We start from the raw sequence: 24,192 nt of genomic DNA, 5'->3' as shown, positions 1-24,192 counted from the left end.
TAGGATGGCAGTCTGTCCTTTGGTTTCATGGCTGGTCATGGCTTCATCCACATCAGTGGTGATGTGTAGACCGTTACGCCTCATCCACTCTCTGTTACCAATCAGCACTGAGTATGTGCCTGGATTACACGCTAACACACACCGTCACACAGACACACACACACACACATACATACACGTGGACACACACAAAAACACACACACATACAATTACTCACGATCACACACCTAAAGGTAATGTACCTTAAACATAATTAAAAACAGAATATCATCACACCCCACAAATATCAGAGCCTATATTTATCAAGTCACAGAATCACTCCTATTGATTATTGGTCTAGACTCATATATTTAAGATGGTGGGATATAGATGGACAAGGATTTGTCAAAGACCAGATTGAACTGTGTACGATACTTTTATACAGAACTTTTCTTCCTGGCAGCACAGCCAAATCTGTGGATTGTCTGCTAACACTCTCACAAAACCTGCATGTATGAAAAAGTCCATGTAGAGTGTTTTTCTCCTGACCAGGTTCAGATCCATTGAGCAGGATGCTCTCGTCTGTAGTGGCCCCCTGTATGGTGAGGTGGGTCTCTAGGCTGATGGCCGTCTGGTCCAGGTTGCGCAGCAGCTCGTCGATGTTCGAGACCCTGCAGCTTATTCCACAGCCTGGCACTGCTTGGAAGTCATGGCAGAACCCCAGAGTCTTTGTGTCCAGCTCCTGCAAATATCCATCCACCCCCACACACACACACGCAGAGTGAGGGAGAGAGAGTTAAACACACACACACACACACACACACACACACGCAGAGTGAGGGAGAGAGAGTTAAACACACACACACACACACACACACACACACACACACACAGAAAGTTTTACTCCCACACACTTTCTAAGACAGATACCCACACAAAAGGATAGCACAATAGAAAAACTGTCAGCCTCAAGATTTATGGACGGAATCTCACCCACACACTCTTGAATGTGCTGTAATTAAGTCAAATAAAAAGCCAATGAATATTATACAGCACAAATTAAGTGCATCCACAGACTTTGTGCAAATGTTGAAATCAGCACGGTGGATGACTGTGCATGTGTTACATATACTTAGTAGGTGTGAACCGTACAGAAAATGAACTGTACACTTTTGTGCAAGACATTCGCCTTGTTTTTGTTGAATTATCTTCATTCATGCCAATGCAAGCGCATGCACACACACACACACACACCCTCTCTCACCTGTTTGCAGTGCTTGGTGACGGCCATGCCCAGTGGGTGTTCACTGCTGGCCTCAGCTGTGCCCACGACAGCCAGAACCTTCCGCAGGGGCATGCGGGCCTGGTCCCACAGCACTAGCACACGCGTCACCTTCGGCACCCCGTTGGTGATGGTGCCCGTCTTGTCAAACATCACTGCCTTGATCTGGAGAGGAAAGGAGACATGTCAGTCCACCAGATGCATGAGAGATATGACCCCAGTAGGCCATGCTGTCTCATTAGAAAAAGCCCTGCTTTGAAGAGGTGACCATAACCATAACAGACTTCACAATTTGTTGATAAGGTTGCAGCTTTTTTTTTGCAAGTGCAATTCAGTGGTAGGCCACTAGAGAGCTCAGGAAAACACATCAGATTTTAAAGAAAACATTCATAATGTTGTCACTGTTTAAACTCCTCTAATCTGCATGTAAAAGTAAGCAACCGATAGTCTTCAGCCACCAGGCCATTATGTTATTAGCCTCATCAGTACAGTTTTGTAGTGTTCCTACCAACATCCCAACCAAATGTACTGTGAGTGTTGTACAGTTCAGAGAAACAGAATCCACCAGTGATTTTGTATATTTCATATGCATGTGTCCAAGTAGACACATAACATCACATCTGAGGCATAAAAGACACAATTGTAAGTCTTAATATAATTAAAAGTAATCGTGAAAGGTTTAGCTTCGTTGGCCTAGCCAAGCGGAGAGGTAGGTGACAGATAAGTGCGGTTGCCTTGTGTGCCATCTCCAGGGGCTCCCCTCCCTTGATGAGGATGCCGTTCTGGGCGCCCACGCCCGTGCCCACCATCACAGCAGTCGGGGTTGCCAGGCCCAGGGCGCAGGGGCAGGCAATGGACAGGACTGTGAGCGAAGTCTGGAAGGCGAAGCGCACAATCACGTCTGTGTGGGGGATGTTCTTATCGTAGCCCTGGTGACACAGGAATAAGACCACACAGACAATTCATCATGTATGTCCACAGTCCGCGAGCACAAACCCATACATTCAAAATGACACGTGCAAACATGCAAAGATATTTCTATATCAGCATGTTATAGGGCCCTGACGCAGTCAGCAAATACTAAATTAGTCAGAAAAATACTAAATACATACATGCTTCAATACATAATGTATGCAGGCAAAATGTATTTAGAAAATATTAATTTTACCTTATTAACAGATTTCTTAAAGCAAACAGATTTCATACAGTATGCTTTAATGTACACATTCATAAACAATAACCAAAATCGAACTCACAGGAAAATATTCTGCAACAATGTCGAAGTCAAGAAACCCAATGATGAGCCAGACCACCAGTGTTACCACAGAGACGAGGATGATGAAAGGGACGAAATATCCACTCAGTTTATCAGCAAACTGCTGGATGGGAGCCTGTGTAGGTAGCAAGGCAAATTATGGGAGTGTTAAAGGTTGTGTTTGAGTATGTGTGTGTGTGTGTGTGTGTGTGTGTGTGTGTGTGTGTGTGTGTGTGTTGTCATTTATTGTCACAAATATTTGAGCACTAACAGGTGTGTATGAGCGTCTATGTGTTGGTGAGTGTTTGTTTGTTTGTACGTATGTGTGTGTTCACCTGTGGTTTGTGTGTGTGTTCACGTGTGTGAGGTGTTAGTGTATGTGCATGTGAAGGTATGTGTGTGTGTGTGTGTGTGTGTGTGTGTGTGTGTGTGTGTGGGTATATGTGCATATGAGAGAGTGTGTGTATGTGTGTGCATACGAGAGTGTGTGTGTCTGTGTGTGTATGCGTGTGCATATGAAAGTGTGTGTGTGTGTGTGTGTGTCTTTTGCTGTGTGCGCCTCACCTTTGACGTCTGGGCCTCCTCGACCAGTTTGACTATCTGGCTGAGTGTGGTGTCGGCCCCTACGTGAGTAGCCTCCACCAGCAGCGCTCCGTGGCCGTTTATGGAGCCCGCGATCACATAGCTGCCAGGCTTCTTACTGACTGGCATTGGCTCACCTGAGGATACAGACAGTATACACTAAAAGTACTAATAACTAGGGCTGTCAATCGATAAAATTAACTAATTAATCGCACATTTTGAAATTAATTAATCGCGATTAATCGCAACCCAAATGGCAACCTTTTCACGGACTGGTCTAGTTATTTTCCTAGAGAAGTCATGGAGTGTGGGTTGGCGATCATCTAACCTGGGACTGCTTTCTGTCGGGTGCTTTGCATTAAGGTGATAACTTCAAGACGAGCTGCTTCTGTGATAGCTAAATTCACCTTGACAAATGCTACATACAACTTTAGTTTTGTCGATTGTTCCGTCATTTTGGCTCTTAACCAGAGACTTTCCGCCCAACAATCTCTCAGCTCTCTCCATCTTCAACTACCGCAGTGGTTCTCAAACTTTTTCTGTCATTCCCCACTTTGAACAAGGGGGGCTATTCAAGCCCCACCTGTCCCTCATCGCTGCCATAAAATGGTAGGCCAAGCCCCCTACTTACGGGCTACATTGCCCGAGGGGACACAGGTTCAAGTCTGGCCTGATGTCATTTCTCAATCCTCTCCCCACCTCTTCTCCGCCTCGCTTCCTGTCATAACTTCATGTCCTATCCAAATAAAGGATTTTTTAAAGTTGCGTTAATTGCGTTAAAATATTGTATCGCGTTAATCGCGGCCGCATTAATCGCATAGATTAACGCGTTAACGCTGACAGCCCTATTAATAACACAAATCCACTTGGTCATTACATTCAGTGGGGAACAGCATAAAGAGGCTGTACTGAATAAAAGTTTACTGCATTGATAGATTTCTGATAAGTGTGAGTGAAATAAATAAAATGGTCTAGAGATGACTGGATTTAATAAACACAAATAATCAGAGGAGTTAGAGGAGTTACATAGAACAACAACAGCCTGATGAATGAGAGTTTGCTGAAGGAGAGGAACAGTGTCGGTGAGGAGGGAGGGAGTGTGTATCCTGAGAGAGAGCGTGAGGGATGAGAGTGTATGTGAGCTCTAACCAGTAATGAGAGACTCGTCCGCCATGGAGCTGCCCTCGATCACCTTCCCATCCACAGGGAACTTTCCCCCAGGGGCCACCTTCACCACATCACCCCTCTGGACGAGATCCACAGATACCTGCTCTTCCCTGCAGCACACACACACACACACACACACACACACACACACACACACATACACACATGCACACACACACACACACACACACACACACACACACACACACACACACACACGTACATACATACACATGCACACACACACACACGTGCCCACAAACATACAAATGCAAACACACATGCCCATCATACAATACGCTTCAATCTTCTGCTTCAGCTATACTGATAATAAAAGTACACAGGACAGCATTACCGCTTGTCTCCTCGAGTCATAAAAGGACCCCTGCACATCATACCTGAGGATGGAGTTGTCGGGACCCAGAGTGACTATGGTGGCATCAGTCGCTTGCAGGGACATGAGTTTGGCCAGAGCCTCGGACGTCTTACTCTAGCAGGGACAGAGACAGGTACAGAGACAGGTACAGAGACAGGGACAGGGACAGGGACAGGGACAGCACAATATATCAATACAGAGACCTTTTCTATGCAGATCATCAAGACAGACTCCAGAAGAACAGAGCTAAATCCAGAGGAACGATTCTGGGCATCGACTATGAATGTGTAACATGAATGTGTAACTTATATATTTGCATAATGACAAACATACTCAGCCTTCCTGCCACCATACTACCATCACATGAATATCACGTTTCACATTTAAACCCTAAGGACATACTTAAACCACAACCAAAACAACTTCAAAATGCATTTAGAAGGACACAGTGCGCTAGTTAATCATTCAGAAAGCACCAGTACGCACCACTTAAGGAGTGTCAAGATCTGGCATGAGATTTCAGGCATAGCAGCGAAAGTGATATGGTTATCTGCATCCAGTGCAGGTAGAAGTGTACTTCAGTGTAATTTAGATGTCACCTTGACCAGAGAGTCACAAGCAGGTCACGGGATCAATCTCTGCAAAGCATCCTCACAAAACTCTTTTTACATGCTATCACATGATAAACCACCTGAATATGCACCCCCACCCCCGCCCACACACACACACACACACACACACACACACACACACATGTACATGCACAACAGTGCTTGTGCACGTCTTCACAGTAACCACAGCTGAGACGCTGCCAGAGAGCAACAGATTGCTTCTAAGCAGACTTCTAGGAAATGTAGTCTGCCCCCTTACTTCCTGTTAAAAAAAACAGCTTCATGGTTCATCTTACAGAACCATTCAGTGTAAAATATGGAACTAAATGTAATGTGTTCACATCATATCATCAAATTTACAGTAAAATGATTCATATCATTTAAAAATATAGTATGAATGAATACTGTTGCCTGTGCTTGCCTCTGGTTTGCCAATGAAGCCAGTACTTGTGTTGTATCCTGAAACAGCCTCATCCTCTGGGGTTATTTGGGGTCACAGACGGCGCATCCACTGTGGCTCTATTTGTCTACTCTGCTTTCTATAATGTCTATGGTGAGTCTGCTGATGCAGATGCTTGTGCTGCACTGCTCGAGTTACCCCCTCTGTCTCTCTTACTCTTGACTTTGAGAAACGACACCCAAGAGTCTGAGCAAAAACTGCATACACCCACTTCTCAGAACAGACTTGGGCATACAACACTTAATGAAATTCCACCATAATCACATCCACCATAACTGCAAGAATTGTGATTGGGTGTTAGCCATAGTGACCACATATGTGCATGATTGCCCTCAAGGATTAGTTCTCAGCCCCGCCCACTCTCTCTCACACTCATTTCCTGACTAATCCTTAGAAATGTAAACAGGTCAAATGTAATTTTATCCACTGAGTACCTTGGCAATGTGTTCCAGCCATCGCCCAAGAGCAATGAAGACGAACAGCATGGGGGGAGTGTCGAAGAAGGTGACCGGGCTTTGCTCCGCCTTCTCTGCGATAGCAACCAATAGGACAACGCAGGAGTAGATGTACGAGATGGTGGTGGCCAATACGATCAGGACGTCCATATTAGCCACTTTGTGTTTCAGCGAGCGGTATGCCTGAATGTAGAAATATCGCCCCCCAAAGATCTGATGGACAGAGAGAGAAAGGGAGAGGGCCAGCATAGTTCAATAAGAATGTAAAGTCAATGTCATAGAATTTCAATGCTGATCTACTTTAATGCAGATTCAGCTTTTTAGCTTCGCTTTTTTTATGCTAAATGCTAAGGTGCTTGAAAACTTAATCGAACCAGACAACTGGAAGCACTTCCTGGTTTGGTGTTACCTGCACAGGTGTGCAGAGAAGGAAGAAGGCGAGGTTAAGGATAGAGAGTCCAGGAAAGACGTTCTGCTCGTGGGGCATGGAGCCGCCGTGCTCCTGGTGCTGACTGTCCATCACCATCATATAGATCATCAGACCCATCACAGGAACCCCAAACACCAGGCTGAACAGGAAGGACTGCTTCCATCTGCACACACAATAATGCACGCACGCACAAACACATGACACGATACACATGCACACATTGTGAATGATCATGCTAATGTTTCAAAGCTACACACTATAAACTGCAAACTATTACAAAAAGGAAAATGACGAAACTGCAAACAGAATGGCAGTCCCTCCAGGATTTTGCGATCTTGCGTTTTCACAAATTCACGCAAATTCAAGGATTTCCCGCAATTGCGGGTTGCAATTTTCTCTTCTTATAATATTAATATTTCTACACAAAAAAACTTCGGAAAGTCATGGAATTTCTGCATTATTTGTGATTGATTTGAACTCAAAATCACAGCAATTTTCAACAACAAAACAACAGCAATTCCAACAGTAAATTTAGCTACTTTTGGCCGCATCAATCACAAAAAAACCCTCGCAACATCTTAGAGGAACTGGAATAGGTGCTGATACTATGGAAACAAGTAGGGATACTTGCTGCTGAATCTCCTCCCGGTGGTCCAATGCTTCATTTTTCCCACAGCCGTCACTTTTGATCAGAGACGCTCCAAAGCCCAAAGCCTGCCTCAGAAGGAATGAAAGAGATCAGAGCTATTGGGATGCCATGTCTTGCAATTTGATCCCAGATGTTTAATCTACTGTACCTCAATGCTTCTGATGATGTCCCTGGCACCAAGTATTTCTGGGTCAAACTTCACATGAGCCTTTGTGGTTGCCAGTGAGACAGAGACCTCAAAAACCCCCTTAGTCCCGAGCAGTTTGTTTTCAATGTTATGGATGCATGATGCACAGGTCATGCCAGTCACCTAAAAATAAATAAAAAGAAAAAATGAATAGTCTGTGAGGTAATAATGCAATGCATAACACTGCATAAGACATACACTCCACACAGACACAGACCAAAAAATGAAAGGAATAAACACACACACACACACACACACACACATACACACTCACAGAGAGATCCAGTTTCCCGTCAATAACTGCATTGGTCTCTATGAGTGCGGCACCGAAGCCAAGACTGGATATGAGTCCGGTGACTTCAACTGCATCCAGCACCTTTGGGTCATACCGGACATCTGCCTTCCCTGCCATCAGGGATACCAGAACAGACACCACACCTACACACAGACACACACACACACACCCACACACACACACACACACACACACACACACACACACACATACATACATGATATATGATTTGTGACATATTTGAGAGTCTAGAGTCTAGAATAAATACTAATAGTAAATAGTAAATACACATTTCCTCTTACACACCCTTGTGTTTGAGGAGGCTGCGCTCAATGTTGGCCACACAGGAGGCACAGGTCATGCCAGTCACACGAATAAAGCACCTCTGGGTGGTCCCTTCCCCAGACTGCTGGTCTCTGGGTACTTTAGCTGCTAGGTCATTAGATGGCTGGGGACGATGGTAAGGAGAGGTTTTGCCTTTGGGTTCAGAGGTTGTCCCTTTGTCTGTGGAGCTGGGCTCTTCACAGAAAAGACACATGTAACATATAGTAAATATTAATAGTAAATATATTAAAAATGAAAGTCATACAGTTTTCAATAAATATAAAGACAGTGTATGGCAAGCCAGGGAGAAGATAAGCAGGGATACAACATTTTATATCATTCATAGACAAAGTATACCAAACACTAAATCTATGTACTCATTTGACCTTTTCTGAGTGTCCTTTTAGTTTGGCTGACCTTTACTAGCCCAGCTTCATCAAAAAAAAAAAAGGAATACATTAAGACACAATTCTGTGTAACAAAGGCCCTCTTTAATCCTCTTTGGGGCTAGGAGCCATTCCTGGCACACTAAGAGCGAGCAAAGGCTTACTCCGAGGTATGCTAGAGTGCTATGTGACACTCAAGAACCACCACTTGTCTCGTTACCATGGAGAAATGTGTTCAAACACTTATTGCATTCCCTGGAGAGGAGTTTGATTAGCTGCTAATTAATTTACCAAGAGCCTTTGAGATAGCTGCTTGTTTGTGTGACAAATTGCATTTTGTACTAAATTATGAAAAACATGAAAATGTCATCTCACAGAATGACGCAGTACTTACAACAATAAGAGAGTACTAATCGTGTTACAAGTCTGTTACTACCTACACAAACGTATGTCACAGGCCACTATAATGGAAAAGATAAGTAGGGCCCCCAAAGGTCATTTGTCAGATTTCGTCAAAATCTTAATTTAAAAAAGGTCATTCACAAATCCCTCAGAACGCAGTATGTTCTCATTGATGTATTCCTTGTACCTCATCAATGGGCTAACGAGTGAACACTGCAAATAATGGTATGTACAATACCTTTCTCCAGTGTAGCCTCAAACCCCATATCCTCAATGGCTTCCCTCAGCTCCTCTGCACTGGTCAGTGTGGGATTAAAGATCACCATTCCCTTTTCCTTCTTTAATGAGACCCTGATGGACTGAACCCCAGGCCTCTGGGATATCATCCCTTCAATGGACTGCACACAAGAGTTGCAGGTCATCCCTAAGATTCCAATGGTAGCAGCCGGAAAAGGAACACTGTCTGAAGTTTGGGACGTGGATGCAGAGTTCAGGTGTTGGGAGCTGGGGGTCATCTCCATGGAACTTGTGGTCCAGATCCCAGCTGGAGTTTCCACTGGCAAGGTCGGCAAGGTCACATGAAAATTACCAGGTGGGATCCCCTCCACGAGCCCCTTCACCATCTCCAAGGTGACCAGAGAGGGGTCATACTTCAGGTCCATATGCCTTGTTTCTAAGGAGACGCTTACAGAACAGACCCCCAAAAGTCCTGACACATGCTCTTGGATGTTATGCACACAAGACCCACAATGCATCCCTTCAACACCCAGGGTCATAGCCACCTCCCCTGCCGCTGCATTCACTTCTAGCTTCCTTCCATGGGAGGAGGTTGGAATGGGGCTGCTTGTGAGAATGGCGTCAAACCCCATGTCCTCAATGTGGGTCCTCAGTTCCTCTGGACCCACCTGCCCAGGGTTAAAGGTCACTGAGGCTTCCTTGTCACTTAGGTACACCTGAATGGCCATGACACCGGGCAGTTCTCCTATGCGCCCCTCGATGGACTGCACACACGACTGGCACGTCATACCCTCCACCCTGATCCTCACCAGGGCAGATTTAACAGGAGGTGTCAGAACCTGTGTGTCTCTCCCCACAGCAGAGTCCCTGGCCCCACAGCACAACCCTCTGGCTTGGGGGCACATCTCACAAGGACTCCCCGGGACAAAGCCCAAGTTATCAAAGCCAAGTTTTGGAGGGGGCCAGGCATCACTGACACCACCATTCTCCTGTTTAGGCTGACAAGACAAGAAAATTAGAAAAATTATAAATGTACATGTTAAGGAAAAAATTGTGTTATGGGTTAATATACTGGAATCCACAGACTTTTGATTTTACTGAAGCCTAGAGAGTAGTGTCTACTGTTCAAGCACCAAACTTCACCAGCCACTAATCTGGCGCTTTAATATGGTCTGACTTTACTTTTGTATCTTAACATCAAAGGCCTAATTATGGGATTGTTCCAATTATCACATGACCATCAGTTGCGTTTGTGTATGGTGGGAGTGACTGCGGTATGCCGAAGGAATGGAATGGAGAGAGAGGGCCATGGTGGAGGTGCCTGGAACCATTTCTTGAATGTGCAACTATTTCTTTGTTTGTTTCTCACTTTTTTGGGGGTAATGAGATAACTTTAGAAAGCGCATCCTGGTTGTGATGAACCAAAGCAACAACAACAAAAGACAAAACATATTCGATATGTATGTACAGCACTCAGTTTTGAAAATGCTGGCGTTTCTCCTGCTATCAGAGAGATGCATTGTGGACAGGAATTGTTATCTTTCTCATGGTGAACAGAAAACATACAAACTTGAACATGTACAACCAGTTGGTTAAGAAGTCATTGTTTATTCAGTGTACTACTTGGTGGTTTCCCCTTTTAATAACCCTCTGAGTAGTAATGATTCTCAGTATAACACAAAAACAACAATCTTTACAGAGATATGTTGTTGTCCTTTTGGGACTCATAAAGAACGAGTAAACACAGTTAGGTGAGAGGTTAGTATGAGATTCTCCTCACTTGTAAAATACAGCCTTTGTAAATAAAAAGTAGAATGAAAGGTAGCCTATAAGAATTGAATCCTTTTTGCGCTCACAAATGTTATTTCCACATGACAGTCAGTAAACTTTGGACGCTTATTATGGCGGAGGGGCTGAGAGGCGATCAAAGTACAGTCAATAGGCTACAACTAGCTAGTTTGAGGACAGACATGGCACCTCACTCGTCACATGGGCTACTTATGCTAAATTCATTCTCAAAAATAAAATACAACAATTTACATAAACTTTCCAACTCATCACTTTGGTTACAGCATACTTAACAATATACTAGGAAAACACTGACCTTAACGGCTTCCTGCCCATCTTTGTGTAGCACTCCATCAGGTCCCAAAACATGTTCTCCAAAAACAGGTGTCAAACTGATCGGTTTAATAATCTGGGGACAGTCTACCATGCAAACCTGCTCCACGGCACTGTTTGAAGCATGCCTGGTCAAACTGTTCAGTGACTTAACATTGGATGTAAACTTTTTCATTTTAACGAACTGACTGGCAATTCTCAGTTACAAGACATGCTATAACATATTTTCTGTATTCGCTGACCGAAAGAACATGTTCAATAGTTTTTCCCTTTCTGTCACCGCCGTTTACAAATCCGTGACACCTGAACCAGACATCGGGACTTACTAGTACACCAAATACCGGTTCCTGTGACTAAATGGCTCGTGCGCTGCACTCGGATTCAGCCTTGTGAAATCCAAGCAGACCTATCCATACTTCGATATGGGGCGTGTTCATCACAGTAACCTTTTTGATTTTGTAATGGGGAATGGCAGTATTATTTTTGTCAACCAGAATAGCCTACAGCTTCAAAAAGGCATCCAATCGGCTGCGAATGTCCATTGTTCCTTACACGGACTTTAATGTGTTGTATTGCTGTAAGCAAAGTTTATCTCGATGACCGTTGCACACGTGACTTTAGAAACGGATTGGTAAAGATTGTTAGACGTGTTCTTAATGAACTCGCCCCACGTTCTCTGAACCAGAAACGGCGTTTCTCGCAACTGCACTTCTTTATAAATGATTTACCGCCAGAATGTTCCTATGTCTGTTGAACAAGTTGAGAAAACGGCCTGTAGAGACTAGGTAAAGCTAAACTCCATAATCTATGTTCTATCTTAATTTGAACGTTTACTGACCAAACCAAGTCTACTTTTAATGTATTAATTTCTATACAGTTATTATATCCAATAGGGCTTAGTGACAGCTGTTCATTTTCCTCTTGTGAAGGACATTTAATTCACATAGGAATGTTTCTGTGTTCTTAGAAATAGCCTATAAGTGCTTTGGGTATTCCTGTTCAGTTAACAAAATGTCTGTATTAACAGGCTAAACCAGGGGTTTTCAACTGGTTTTGTCCCAGGGGCCACCATTCTGACTAGAAAGTAATTTGCGGCCCACTGATGTGCTTGCGCGTGCGTGTTTGTAACCGGCGCCGCCACGCCCCCTCCCCCCCGCACACATATTCTTAAATATGTGAAATGATCAGGGTAGATCACTAACCGCCACCGCCACGCCCCCTCCCCTCCCCCCACGCACATATTCCGCCTGTAGCACTTGTCAGTGTAATTTCTTCACTGAATATGGGTCTACATCAGTATATTACAGGCAATGCGACTTGACTTTTCAGACTATTTAGATTGACATATTTTTTCTTTTTTCTTTTAGATATTTTTCACGATATTCAAGAGTAATCTGGAAATGTGTTGAAATATCAAAGTGAATTTATGAAGATAAAAAAGTCAATGGTGAACTGATCAACAGAGGCTCATGTCGCGGACCCCCTGCAATGCTGTCGCGGACCACCAGGGGGCCGCGGACCCCCGGTTGAAAACCCCTGGGCTAAACAGTCTTCGGCTTCTATTGCACATTACATATCTCAAAGTTTTAGTGCAGCGTACGATAATTTAGATAGCCTCTTTTAATTTTATTAATGTCAGGATGGCCGAGCGGTCTAAGGCGCCAGACTCAAGGTAGCAACCTTCCTCCATTGGGTATTCTGGTCTCCGAATGGAGGCGTGGGTTCAAATCCCACTTCTGACAATGGTTTTATCACATCAGAGCTATAGCATAAAATCCTGTTAAAAAGTAACTCTTCAATGCATCAAATGCTCTTGAAGCATACGATCTAAGTATATTTCAGCTTCCCTGTCTACCCTGTACAGCAGACATTCTGACTGACTGCATGGAAACTGTAAAAGGGCGTTTAAAATCAGCATGTCAGGATGGCCGAGCGGTCTAAGGCGCCAGACTCAAGGTAGCAAGCCTTCCTTCAATGGGTATTCTGGTCTCCGAATGGAGGCGTGGGTTCAAATCCCACTTCTGACAGAGGTTTTAGCTCATCACATCAGAGCTATAGCACAAAATGAGGTTAAAAAGTTACGCTTGAATGCGTCGAATGCTCTTGAAGCACACGATGTTCAGCTTTCCTGTTTACCCTGTACAGCAGACATTCTGACTGACGCCAAAGACACTGTAAAAGGGCACACGCTTTGAGCATGTCAGGATGGCCGAGCGGTCTAAGGCGCCAGACTCAAGGTAGCAAACCTTCCATCAATGGGTATTCTGGTCTCCGAATGGAGGCGTGGGTTCAAATCCCACTTCTGACAATGGTTTTATCACATCAGAGCTATAGCATAAAATCCTGTTAAAAAGTAACTCTTCAATGCATCAAATGCTCTTGAAGCATACGATCTAAGTATATTTCAGCTTCCCTGTCCAAACCCTGTACAGCAGACATTCTCGCTTTCGGCATTGATATTGTAAAAGAGCGGCTTTATGCAGTATGTCAGGCTGGCCGAGCGGTCTAAGGCGCCAGACTCAAGGACTTAACCTTCCCAAAGCACGGGTATTCTGGTCTCCGAATGGAGGCGTGGGTTCGAATCCCACGTCTGACAGAGATTTTGTATTGCAATTTCACCGGTGACGAAAAACAATGTCGATAATCAAAGGAGTGTATACCACAAGATAGTTTCGTTTAAATGACAATAACTCTGTTACGACTTAGTGTACTTATCAGCTCCACATGCCTTTTGCAGTAGCCTATACTCAACGTTGTCTAGGTATAATTAACATGAAATACTCTGGCATCCCTCTACGCTACACGGACGCCTTGCTGTTGCTGTCAATTAGTTATGATATCTAGGGAAAATAAGTGAGTCAATAACAGTTGGAATATAGATATAGAGGAAAAAATATATAAATGGGAAAGAGGCAAAATACCGTACCCAACAGGGGTGATCAGGCAGCCGCTGGACTGTCCAAGTGGAGCCGTACATCTTGCAGTCTGTAGAGAGAAGGACTTAAGTTAGGAGTGTCCAGCCTGTAATTGACAAAGACCACTTAAATTGGATGACTCTATGCGGAACAACACGGATCTGAGGGAGCACATGACAGTCACAGCAATCCAATTGCCAGTTTTTTCAGTCTGGTTCCATGCTGTCATCCTCAGCAACGGATGCGATTCATTGAAAACAGTGCCGGATTGCTTATAGTGAACACTGCCTACCTATTGTGCATAGATGGGCTACAACAGTAACCCTGCAACCAACTACGTTTTATGTTTGTTTTGGCATTATTAAGTGTGTAGACGCAGAATGCGATAACCGGCCTATAAAACGCAATCTGCTTCAAACAAGCAAGGCTAAAATGTTTAAAAAACACACAGAGAGTCTCCTCAGCAATGCTATTGGGGGTTTCTTAAACAGTGGGCTTTGCTGATAATGAAGAAGTAGTAGCCTATTCCGGATCAGATAAACAAAAACAGAAATCTAGATGATAGCCATCTCTAGAAGGGATTTTTGAAAATAATCCCGGTAAAATGCTTTGTGTGGTATTTTTGTCTGTATTTTCTTTTAGCCTACTTGTTTGCCTTAATTTAGGCAATTTGGCACAGGCGAGTTTTGAATAGCCTACTTAAAAAACAAGACCGATGGTTAATTCCGAATAAGGATCATATGCAATTTCCTAGTGGTAATCTCATATTTTTAATTTATGTGATTGCACCTGAAGGTGGTGAGGGGGTTAGGCCTTGGCTACTGCACAAGGTGAGACCAATTAGACTATAAAAGGCAGCGGACTCGTAGGCCGTTCCTTTTGAGTTAGCGTAGCTTACTGACACACAAGAACCAGCGAGAAATTATAAAACATTGCCCTGCTATTTAAAAACGAATGCTCGTAAAAAGACGTCTATAGTCTAGCCTATTATGTCGAGCCTTTTGAATGAATTTCTTATCAAAGACGTTCGACCCGGTTTTAAAAACATAAATGTTGTGTTCATAGTTTTGGAAATCAGTAAGTAACAATGACATTTATTTTAAACTTGGGTTTACAACTGAAATGTATACATGAAAATAACTTCTTCGGATGCGAAGGAAGCCTGAATTAATAAGATTATACCTCTTTTTTTTATTGCGTTTGCAATTTGAGCTAATTGTTTGTGTAGACTTATACTACCTCCCATTGGCCGATTAGAGGATATTTTAAATGGACCTGTCAAGTACTACTCAATACATACAAGTAACCCTACTTACTGTTCCCCGCGAATCAATATTCTGAGAGAGCATATTGTTCTTATCCACGTGACCACTCTTTGCCCTTAAGGGTTCAGTGCTATAGGCATATACTCACCATCTGTGTAATGATATACCTTTTATACCAGACAGGGTCAGCAAAACCAAAGACGGCCATGAGATTCGTTCCTGTAAAGTTGCTGACAGAAGCGGCAGCATCTCCATCTCCGTGTGGGACGAGGCAGGAGGCTTCATTCAACCTGGGGACATCCTCCGTCTCTCCAAGGGGTGTGTGTTACAAACCAGCACTTTTCACTATAGATGCTTACGTTCAGGTTTTAAAAGTGTCTCTGCATTAGGGTGGCCCTCCTCATATGATTGACATAAAATGGGCAACAATAAGGCATTTATTAGACTGGTTGACCCACAGGTTATTCCATCTCCATCTTGGCAATCATGTAGGGCTACAGACACAGTCTATAGACAGTTGATCACAGAAAAGGGGTATAGATATAGATGTACACAAAGTGCTTTCCAATTAAACCCAACGCAAAAGAAAGAAAGCATTCTGGTAAGAAGTTAACATAAGCATGAAACTGAATATTGATTTTACATGCATTGTGTCATCTGGCTGTTGGTGCTGATGTTCTCAGGTACGCCTCCCTGTGGAAGGGTTGTCTCACACTATACACAGGCAGAAGTGGAGAACTCCAGAAGATCGGAGAGTAAAGAAAACATCCTATTTTAACACATATTTCATCACAGTCATTCTGGTGACTCACAAAGTGGGAGACTGACATTCATTTTCTTTTAGATATTGTTTATCTAGATAAATAAATTGATACATTTAGCCAGAGACTTGCAGAACAGTACACAACTGAATAAATATGGGTAGTTTCTAGGAATTGAACCACTGGTTTTAATATTAGATTCCCCCTTCTCTGCCTCAGCTTTTGCATGGTGTTCTCAGAGGTGCCAAATTTCAGCGACCCAAACCTTGATGTGCTGACACAAATGAACCAGATAAACAAACCCGTGAGTACCAGGCCATGGCACGTGTTTCCATTCTTCATGCTAATTTCAAATCATATACTAGCCTTTCATTCCATTTCAGTTTAAGACTTTAAGACTTATCTCAAACAAGTTGCCATGGATATTCTTGCCCTATTTGTCATGGGTCTTTGTCAGGTGAATATCAAGGAACCTTCAAATGTGCTTGACAGACTTTTATAATCAATTGTAATGGAGGATGTGGTGTCACATACTCACAGGTCAAACCAGACCAGCAGAACATCCCTCAAAATGGCCAGACAACAGGAGGTCCTGGAAATCCTTTTCCTCAAAGTAATGAATTAACTTATCTGATGGACAGACTGAACATTTTCAACAGTATTACAAAAGACTTCTCATTCGTTCGCATCCTTCTATTTTCCCATAGAACAAATCTTGATAGTTTGACATCTGCTAAATCGATCCTACACATTTTCCTCCTGTAGCTATTGGATCCCCAGCATCCTACTCCTCCAGTGTCTCGTCCCATCATCCGAGAGATGCTCGAGATCTGCCCTGTGGTACAGAGAGGGGGCAGGATCGGCCTCACCGCGTGCTCCTAAACAGGAACCCTCTGTGCAACGTGAGGGAAGGTGCGGGTAGAGCCTTTGGCATGAGGGGCCATATCCGGGACCCACGCCAGACCCCCACATGGAAGAAATAGGGTAAAGAGTTCCTATTTGTAGTCACAATGCTAGATGGATGTAGACCTGGTATTAAATATGCTCCCTTCACGGTGGCTCATTTGATTTGAAAGTACAACCTGACAATGACTTTGTTTCATTTTTCTGGAGAACACTCACAGATGTCAAATTAAGTATTGTAGTGATATGTAGAAAAAAGGAAAGCCTAGCAAAGGAAAGCCTATCACAAAGCCTTTCAACCAATATGGTGCAACTGATGGATCTTCATGCTTTTATGCACTACCAGGATGGTGTTTGTCTTAATCTTTCTTGGCATGACTCTTGGCATGACACACCAATTCAGGTCACAAAATAGATTCAGCCACAGCATGAAAGATGATTTTTGTTTTGGCAAAATATGTTACGACGTCTACTTTTTTGTCCCCCAGAAATATTTATACTGAAATCTACAATCATAATGCATTATTACGGGACTACTCATCTGGATACCTTTTCTAATCCATATCCTTGTTTGTGATGCGCAATACACTTTTTATAAAAAGGAATATTTCAAAATCCAACTTTAGTATAACCATTAGTATATTCACACAGATGTCGACTCAACAAAATGAAGTTTTATTATCATGGGGAAAACATTTAGTTCACATGGTCATTACAATGTTTTAACAAACTTAAAAAAAAAATGAACTGTTCTAGTAAAAAGAAACAAAACTCAAAAGCCCGTTACAAACCTGGGGTGTAGGTCTTCTATTCACACAGTAATTAAAAGACACAGTCAATATCTGCCAAAGCTTCACACATGGGTTCGTCCAAGTACAGCTATGGCTGAAGAGGAGAAATAATGTGAAAGGGCCTTAGTATGTACATTAAAGGCTATATCAGCAGTCCATGTCCTGATGAACATACAGGATCTCAGCAAGCTTTGGGTAGAGCAGACACCTCCTCCAGGCATTCGTCATAGGACTCTTTATAATCATCATGTGGTTTGATCATAATGACACAGGTAGGCCGCTTTGAACCAGCAGATGAGCCAAGGTCCTAAGATAACAGATGTGGAAGTTAGGTCTTCACATAACATAAAACTGAGACTGTACATCTACAAATATATATAAGTAGGCCAATTATAAGGGATGTTCAGGGTTACACTTACCACTTTGGAAGGAATGTAGGCATATGGCATATCCCTGTCTTCACACATGATGGGTAGGTGACAATAGACATCGATGGGCAATGTATCCCCAGCTAACACCACAATCCTGAGGGAAAAGTTATTTGTGATGAGAATTACACGTACATAAGAAGAGTTGGGTTATTCATACGAAGCTAGCCGAGTGGGACCCCGTGTTATAGAATGGTCCATGAACAGGACATAGAAACTGCATGCAGTCAACGTGTTATAGTACTGGAGCCTTGGTCGTTCAACACTTACCCTTTTTCTCCTTTGTTTATGAACTTCTGGACTTCTTTCACTCCTCGTCGTATTTGTTTCAACTTCGATGCTGCAAATGTACACGTTCAAAAACATGTTAAATTTCACAAAAATACGTAACGTTAATCGCTGTTTAAAACGAGTAGCAAGTTGATAACTAACGTACATGTTCGTACTTTTTCATACATCTAACTAACTGCAAATTCTACATTGTAGTTCATTGACAAGGTTTTTGTTTTGTTTTAACAGTAACCATTTCGAGCGCTTTAGTTACCTTTTTTGACGCACTTGTACAGCTTCTTGCTAAGTTTTTTTGAAGCCAGAGGTGTAGCAATTGGGTTGACATTAGCAATCAACTCTTGATAAGATTTTTCGGGTGCCACGGTCTCCTCCTCTGCGGCGACCACCTCTTTCTTAACTTTGGTCATCTTAATAAGTATGAAATACTGATTTTTACCAGTTATAATCCCAAAATACAACTCTAGCTTCACAGGCAACGTGTATGCTACTGTGCACGCGTTGAACAACTTCTTCTACTACTTGAATTTATGGTATGCACTGTGGTAGCGCCACCAACTGGTCTGGAGGATATCTACAAAAACGTATCGAATATTCATGAGCATTTAGGTTTCAGTAAATCTATAAACAAATTAATATTTATACATTTGTTGATAGATTTACTGAAACATATGCTATGTTATGTCCACACATCTATAAATTAACCATACTTTTTTTTTTTCAAAATGTTGTTACCTTCATTCACAATCTCAGGTCCTATTTGTCAAGCTGCTTGAGGGACTGAACAAAAACAGGAAGGCTAGTTGGCTAAGTAAATAATGGACGACATAGCGTTCAATAACATGATATAAATGTACGTTCAATGTGGTATGCAACCATGATGCACTATTAAGTAGTGATGGGCAAATGAAGCTTTGGTGAAGCATTGAACCATTTAGGCACATTGTTTCAAAAATCGGTTCATTACTTAAAGCTTCAGTAACAGTGACCTCTCCTGGTGAAGTGCCAAGGCTGCAACTAAATTGACAGTGGCACGAGGCTTTAAAACAATGACAATCTAGTGTGCACGCACCAAATCACACAGGGCACAAGATGCAGTTATGACCAACTTGACCTATCAACATCATGTTTCAAAATGTTCTTAAACAGCAGTGTAGAAAGTGATGTCGGGGGAACTGCTGATTACGATTGTGCCATTTCGATATGACCAGGAGGTATGATAGAGTTGGCCCATTTCTGCTTCAAAGTTGCTCAAATCCTGTTGGGCGTGCTGTATGAATTAATTAATTGTGCTCATGGACCCTGAGCATAGGTGAGAAGTAGACAGGCACAAATCTGGTGCAGAAATGTTTCGGTCGGACCTCAAAGCATGACTTTTAGCCTTGGTAACCTGCTGCGTTGGGTGACTGCACAGCCCCGCACTGCACTAAACTCATAAGTTAACCTAACATACCATGCTTGCAACTGCCCTAAACCTCCCTCCCAAACCGGGTCATGGCACCTATCTAACCTGCATTGTGTTTGGTTTTACACCATACTCGAACTTGCAACCTCAGATGTGTGAGGCGCACATTCGAGCAAAGAGTCTTGCTGGCATGGGTGCTAGAGTCCGTCACTAGCACATCTCTTAAGGTCTCATGTAGTTTGGCAGTAAAGCCTTCATTGTGCTGAACTTAAAACAACTCAAGGCCTACAGCAGCCATGGCATGACATTGCATGTGAAGAGTTTAGTCAACCCAACTCATTGAAAATATGGACTAGAAGTAGGCTATGTAAAAAAACAAGGCTGTGCCTTAGGAAAGACCCACATTTTCCATAACTTTTACATTTCCTTCGAAAAGTGTAAACCAAGATTAAAATCGTGGCCTGTGCCTTTAATCATACAGGAAAATCTTCCTCCACACCGAGTCCCCCAGCCCAGCAAGTGGCGGTAATGGTGTTATGGTTATTTCCCCAACTGTCACTGCAGAACAAGTTTGGTGTACTGAAGAAGGGTCCTCGTACGTCTATGAGGTCAACATGTGAATGTTAGCTAGTCAGTTAGCTACTGTTACTAATTCTGAATTTACTGCAGTTCAATGTATTTCACTTGTCATGGTTGATTGTTAGATCTTAAAGACGTCTCGAACTAGGGGGCAATTTGTCTCCAGCATTTACCTTGAAGGTAGCTTTACACTGTTGTTCTCAGGCAGGCAGCTTTTGGTCCTTGGCATTTTGTAGTACTCACTACTAGTTTCATACAACGTTACTAATAGCTAGCATCGTAGCAGGATGGATACGTTTAATTGATCCATTCGGCTATCTAACGCAATCTTTAGGTAATTTGTTCAGCGGAATGTGTTTGGTAACATACTGCTTAACTCGCCGTACTTCGCGGCGCTTTGCCACTGATTTACTTCCTTTAGGGACTGCAAAGTGCATGGTGGGACCGTATACACTCAAGTAATTAATAACTTGTTAACATTGCAGTTGAGGTCTGTGTAAAAAAAAAACTGCCGCACAAAAGTGGTCAAATTGTTAGCACGTGGGTTAATTCTGCAGCACTTGCCACATTTCAATGTCAACGTCTCTCTCTTAACATACAAGTCAATATAGCAATTAGTCCATCTCTTGTGTACGTTCTTGCTCTCATACACACATATAACTCTGTCACAAATCTTGCGCGTCGTCACACATCTCCTGTTTCGGTTGTGATTTTTCTTAACAATATCTTTCTCTTTATAGCCCTACGTGTTACTACATTCGTACGCTTATATCTCGTTCTAACGTTCTGTTCAGCTTTTAACATGATGACCTAGACAAAAGACATACAATTACAACATGATAAATAACATAACTCCACTTTCCTCCTCGAAGACAATGTCCGCCTTCCGGCTGTCTTGGGTCCTGGGTCAAGTTGGATTGACTCTCCGGAGAAGACCAAGCTCAGTTTCTCCACTAGCAGCAGTCTTGGTGCATCACACCAGGCAAGACCAGCTAACAATCTGTCGCTGTTTGTGGAACTTCACATCAATTTCTCCCAGGAACACTGCTGCATTCTCTACACAAGTAACTGGTAGTGGAGACGATGGTAAGGGCAGTTTATGTGCTTGCTATGTTCATTATATGTTACTTGTTAATTAGATGGGACAATACAAATATTTAGGGTTGAGCAAGTTTACCAGTGTATTTGGGTATATTGTGAGTGAATGAAGGAGTTAAACATTTATTGAATGTTACATTGCTAAATGTACTGATTCACATATATATACAGGTACACATTTACTACTTGAATGGTAGCTGTACATAATTTAAAAGATTGAGAGAGTGGGAAAGGTGTATGTTAAGTTCTTTCTCATCTCATGCAAAAGAACAAACAGAGGAAAAACCAAAGAAAACTAAAATAAAACAAGACCCACGTGCCCGTCAGACCTTCAGCAGCGTGGGACGGAAGATCCATCACCGCCGCCTCCTGCTCCTGAGCGACACGGGCGAAAACCTGGGCACATTTCACCGGGCAGATGTGATCAGGATGATGGAGGAGAAGCAGATGAAGCTGGTGGCGGTGAACGAGACCGCAGACCCACCGGTGTTCAAGCTGATGACGGGGAAACAGATTCACGAAGAACAGATGAAACTACGAGAGAAGACGAAGAACAAAACGGGTAAGGACTAGAGTGACACTGTGGTCATAAGTATAATCTTCACCCCTTCATAATACACATATGGATCATAATTACAATTATTGTCATCATCACTCCAGTTTTTACAGTAATCTGAATTGTTGTTGATGATCCGAGTCATGTCTTGAGTCCCCAGTGTTCGAGTCTCAATCCAAATCACTATAGATTCTGAGTCAAGTCCGAATCCCCATTACCCGAGTTATGAAGGTTGAGTGAGTCGAGTTCCAAGATGGCCTCCAGTGCTCAACTCTGGTACAGTCAAAGAGCTGACATAGCTGTAGAAATGTAGATCTACATTAAACCCGTCAACATTTCAAAGGGAGTTTGTAAACTGTGTGTGACACAATAGCCAAACAAATGCACTCGCAAGGATGAGCATCTGAGTCCTCCTCTCCTGCTTCCAAGTCCGGATGCAGTCAATGCTCGAGTCCATGTCGGAGTAATTAAGTCCAAGTCGAATCACGAGTTCTGGACTCGAGTACTATAATACTGCGTGTAGCGATTGTGAAAAGCAGCACTGAAACCTGTGAGTCTCAAAATGTTTCTGACCTTGTCTTAAGGAACATGTGATTAATATGGCTCACTCTGGCATACACTTACTTCATCAGGACCCGTGCAGATGAAAGAGTTGACTCTGTCCTCAGACATCGGAGCAGGTGACCTCAACACCAAACTTCGACAGATCAGCGCTTGGTTGGATAAGAAACATCATGTCAGAGTAACGTTACGACGTAGACACTATGGCGGTGTTGATGACATCCAACCACTGGTGAGCACTCTTATTCTGCGGCTTGGCAATACATAATTAGCTTATAAACAAAAACTTACTGTGACCTTCAGACTTCTTAAACTCCTGCATGAAAAAACATTTATAAATTGATCTACCTGGTTAGCTTTTATTGAAAGATGTGCATCTACAGAAAATCCCTCAAGCCTATGCAGAGAAAGAAAAAGAATACAAAATATAATCCTTATGGGCAATATCCAATCATAGCTTTTCAGATCGGAAAGAGAGATATGTATTAATAAAGGTACGAAAAAAAGCAGCTAAACCCAAATTTCTAAACAGGGCAGTAAGTTAACACAACAGACACTGCATCGATCTAATCAGCTGTTTCCCTTAAACTGAAGCTAGTAAGCGTGTCTGTCTGAAACCTCTGTGTGTGTTTGTGTGTGTGTTTACAGGACAAAAGTCTTGAGGTCATGCTCTCTAAACTAGACATACTCTTTGGCTACGTGTCACCACCCCGCGTCATTAAAGAGGGACGAGCAGCTTCCTCTGTCATCAGACTTCCCTCAGAAAAGGAGAAGCGCGCTGCCATGGCAACCTCAGCATCTACAGGGACCACTACCACATCTAGGGACACTCCTCTTTCTACTTCCACTGCTAAAGGGTCTGAGGAGAAAGAGACCGATACAAAATGAAATCTGTACAAATGAGATGGAGTGAGGTGAGGAATGATTTTGATGTGGAGTGTTCATACAGACAGAAACTCCACCCCCCTCATTGTCTTTGGCCAATATCCTCCAAGTCTACGGATTCTTCAATCGTGTGTTTTTCCTGTGATCAGGAAGATTGAACACCTGCCTAAAGAACACTTACGTGACAGTGGTGTCTACCATGAGATGGAGTGTCCAAGAATATGGTGTCCAAAACAGATAAGTGTTGAATAAAATGTGTCTAAAAATATTCTGGGAAAGTAATTATTTTGATGAGGTACATAGTGCAATATCCAATAACATGTCACAATTGTAATCATGTGAGGCTGGTGAGAAAAACAATGTGACAACATTACATCAAAACCAGCTCAAGACCCACTCGGTCCTCTTTCCCTATCACTGAAACTAGGGTTTAGTTCATCAGTAAGACTACAGGCACCATCTTTCTCACCCGCTTCATAAGAAATCAGTTTATCCATTGAGCAAGACCAAACATTTTGGGATATACAAAATAAATGGTCTTTTGGCGTGTTTTCTACT

General features: G+C 42.8%; 4 protein-coding genes and 4 non-coding genes across 8 annotated transcripts in view; 6 read left to right on the top strand and 2 right to left on the bottom strand.

Moving 5' to 3' along the window:
* The window catches only part of atp7b (ATPase copper transporting beta), a 17,434-nt gene extending 5,654 nt beyond the window's left edge, over positions 1-11,780 (bottom strand). Inside the window, exons 1-16 of the mRNA XM_012819771.3 lie at positions 11,183-11,780; positions 9,080-10,076; positions 8,036-8,248; positions 7,709-7,872; positions 7,396-7,557; positions 7,230-7,312; positions 6,578-6,761; positions 6,148-6,381; positions 4,665-4,756; positions 4,249-4,376; positions 3,082-3,236; positions 2,519-2,653; positions 1,997-2,191; positions 1,245-1,427; positions 530-722; positions 1-131 (exon numbers count right to left, since the gene is read on the bottom strand). The exon at positions 1-131 is cut by the window's left edge and continues 13 nt beyond it. Of these exons, the coding sequence (XP_012675225.2) occupies positions 1-131; positions 530-722; positions 1,245-1,427; positions 1,997-2,191; positions 2,519-2,653; positions 3,082-3,236; positions 4,249-4,376; positions 4,665-4,756; positions 6,148-6,381; positions 6,578-6,761; positions 7,230-7,312; positions 7,396-7,557; positions 7,709-7,872; positions 8,036-8,248; positions 9,080-10,076; positions 11,183-11,374 (3,441 nt within the window). The 5' untranslated portion in view covers positions 11,375-11,780. The remainder of the gene's footprint in view (positions 132-529; positions 723-1,244; positions 1,428-1,996; positions 2,192-2,518; positions 2,654-3,081; positions 3,237-4,248; positions 4,377-4,664; positions 4,757-6,147; positions 6,382-6,577; positions 6,762-7,229; positions 7,313-7,395; positions 7,558-7,708; positions 7,873-8,035; positions 8,249-9,079; positions 10,077-11,182) is intronic.
* A 1,053-nt stretch (positions 11,781-12,833) lies between these two features.
* trnal-caa lies at positions 12,834-12,941 on the top strand. Its single transcript has 2 exons — positions 12,834-12,871; positions 12,896-12,941. It is a non-coding gene; the product is annotated as a tRNA-Leu (tRNA).
* A 176-nt stretch (positions 12,942-13,117) lies between these two features.
* Positions 13,118-13,226, top strand: trnal-caa. The gene is made up of 2 exons: positions 13,118-13,155; positions 13,181-13,226. It is a non-coding gene; the product is annotated as a tRNA-Leu (tRNA).
* A 172-nt stretch (positions 13,227-13,398) lies between these two features.
* On the top strand, positions 13,399-13,507 carry trnal-caa. The gene is made up of 2 exons: positions 13,399-13,436; positions 13,462-13,507. It is a non-coding gene; the product is annotated as a tRNA-Leu (tRNA).
* Positions 13,508-13,685: 178 nt separating this feature from the next.
* trnal-caa lies at positions 13,686-13,795 on the top strand. The gene is made up of 2 exons: positions 13,686-13,723; positions 13,750-13,795. It is a non-coding gene; the product is annotated as a tRNA-Leu (tRNA).
* Positions 13,796-15,007: 1,212 nt separating this feature from the next.
* Positions 15,008-17,292, top strand: LOC105893315 (SOSS complex subunit B2-like). The gene is made up of 6 exons (XM_012819709.3): positions 15,008-15,191; positions 15,559-15,697; positions 16,063-16,134; positions 16,360-16,444; positions 16,681-16,753; positions 16,906-17,292. The coding sequence occupies exons 1-6, from the start codon at positions 15,104-15,106 to the stop codon at positions 17,121-17,123; spliced, it is 675 nt and encodes a 224-aa protein (XP_012675163.2). The 5' UTR covers positions 15,008-15,103; the 3' UTR covers positions 17,124-17,292.
* Positions 17,293-17,697: 405 nt separating this feature from the next.
* On the bottom strand, positions 17,698-19,081 carry nhp2 (NHP2 ribonucleoprotein homolog (yeast)). The gene is made up of 4 exons (XM_012819677.3): positions 18,807-19,081; positions 18,533-18,602; positions 18,254-18,359; positions 17,698-18,141 (listed from the first exon to the last, which is right to left on the bottom strand). Exons 1-4 carry the CDS (start codon positions 18,958-18,960, stop codon positions 18,016-18,018), a joined length of 456 nt encoding a protein of 151 aa, XP_012675131.1. The 5' UTR covers positions 18,961-19,081; the 3' UTR covers positions 17,698-18,015.
* A 1,418-nt stretch (positions 19,082-20,499) lies between these two features.
* Positions 20,500-23,902, top strand: mtif3 (mitochondrial translational initiation factor 3). The gene is made up of 5 exons (XM_012819695.2): positions 20,500-20,563; positions 21,407-21,620; positions 21,901-22,194; positions 22,821-22,981; positions 23,398-23,902. The coding sequence occupies exons 2-5, from the start codon at positions 21,410-21,412 to the stop codon at positions 23,635-23,637; spliced, it is 906 nt and encodes a 301-aa protein (XP_012675149.1). The 5' UTR covers positions 20,500-20,563; positions 21,407-21,409; the 3' UTR covers positions 23,638-23,902.
* The last annotated feature ends 290 nt before the right edge of the window (positions 23,903-24,192 follow it).

This window comes from Clupea harengus, chromosome 21 (assembly GCF_900700415.2).
Source record: "Clupea harengus chromosome 21, Ch_v2.0.2, whole genome shotgun sequence".
NCBI lineage: Eukaryota > Metazoa > Chordata > Actinopteri > Clupeiformes > Clupeidae > Clupea > Clupea harengus.
This window is presented reverse-complemented; position numbering and strand designations above follow the sequence as displayed.

What these genes read in the sequence shown, in the direction of transcription:
- LOC105893315 (XM_012819709.3), top strand. Translation starts at nt 15,104, where the DNA reads ATGTCGAGCCTTTTGAATGAATTTCTTATCAAAGACGTTCGACCCGGT. An exon ending in GTTCATAGTTTTGGAAATCA is followed by an intron (nt 15,192 to 15,558) that starts GTAAGTAACAAT and finishes CTTTTATACCAG; the next exon opens with ACAGGGTCAGCAAAACCAAA. An exon ending in ATCCTCCGTCTCTCCAAGGG is followed by an intron (nt 15,698 to 16,062) that starts GTGTGTGTTACA and finishes TGATGTTCTCAG; the next exon opens with GTACGCCTCCCTGTGGAAGG.
- nhp2 (XM_012819677.3), bottom strand. Translation starts at nt 18,960, where the DNA reads ATGACCAAAGTTAAGAAAGAGGTGGTCGCCGCAGAGGAGGAGACCGTG. An exon ending in GTACAAGTGCGTCAAAAAAG is followed by an intron (nt 18,603 to 18,806) that starts GTAACTAAAGCG and finishes GTACATTTGCAG; the next exon opens with CATCGAAGTTGAAACAAATA. An exon ending in CCTACATTCCTTCCAAAGTG is followed by an intron (nt 18,142 to 18,253) that starts GTAAGTGTAACC and finishes CTGTTATCTTAG; the next exon opens with GACCTTGGCTCATCTGCTGG.
- mtif3 (XM_012819695.2), top strand. Translation starts at nt 21,410, where the DNA reads ATGTCCGCCTTCCGGCTGTCTTGGGTCCTGGGTCAAGTTGGATTGACT. An exon ending in GAAGACGAAGAACAAAACGG is followed by an intron (nt 22,195 to 22,820) that starts GTAAGGACTAGA and finishes TTACTTCATCAG; the next exon opens with GACCCGTGCAGATGAAAGAG. An exon ending in TTGATGACATCCAACCACTG is followed by an intron (nt 22,982 to 23,397) that starts GTGAGCACTCTT and finishes GTGTGTTTACAG; the next exon opens with GACAAAAGTCTTGAGGTCAT.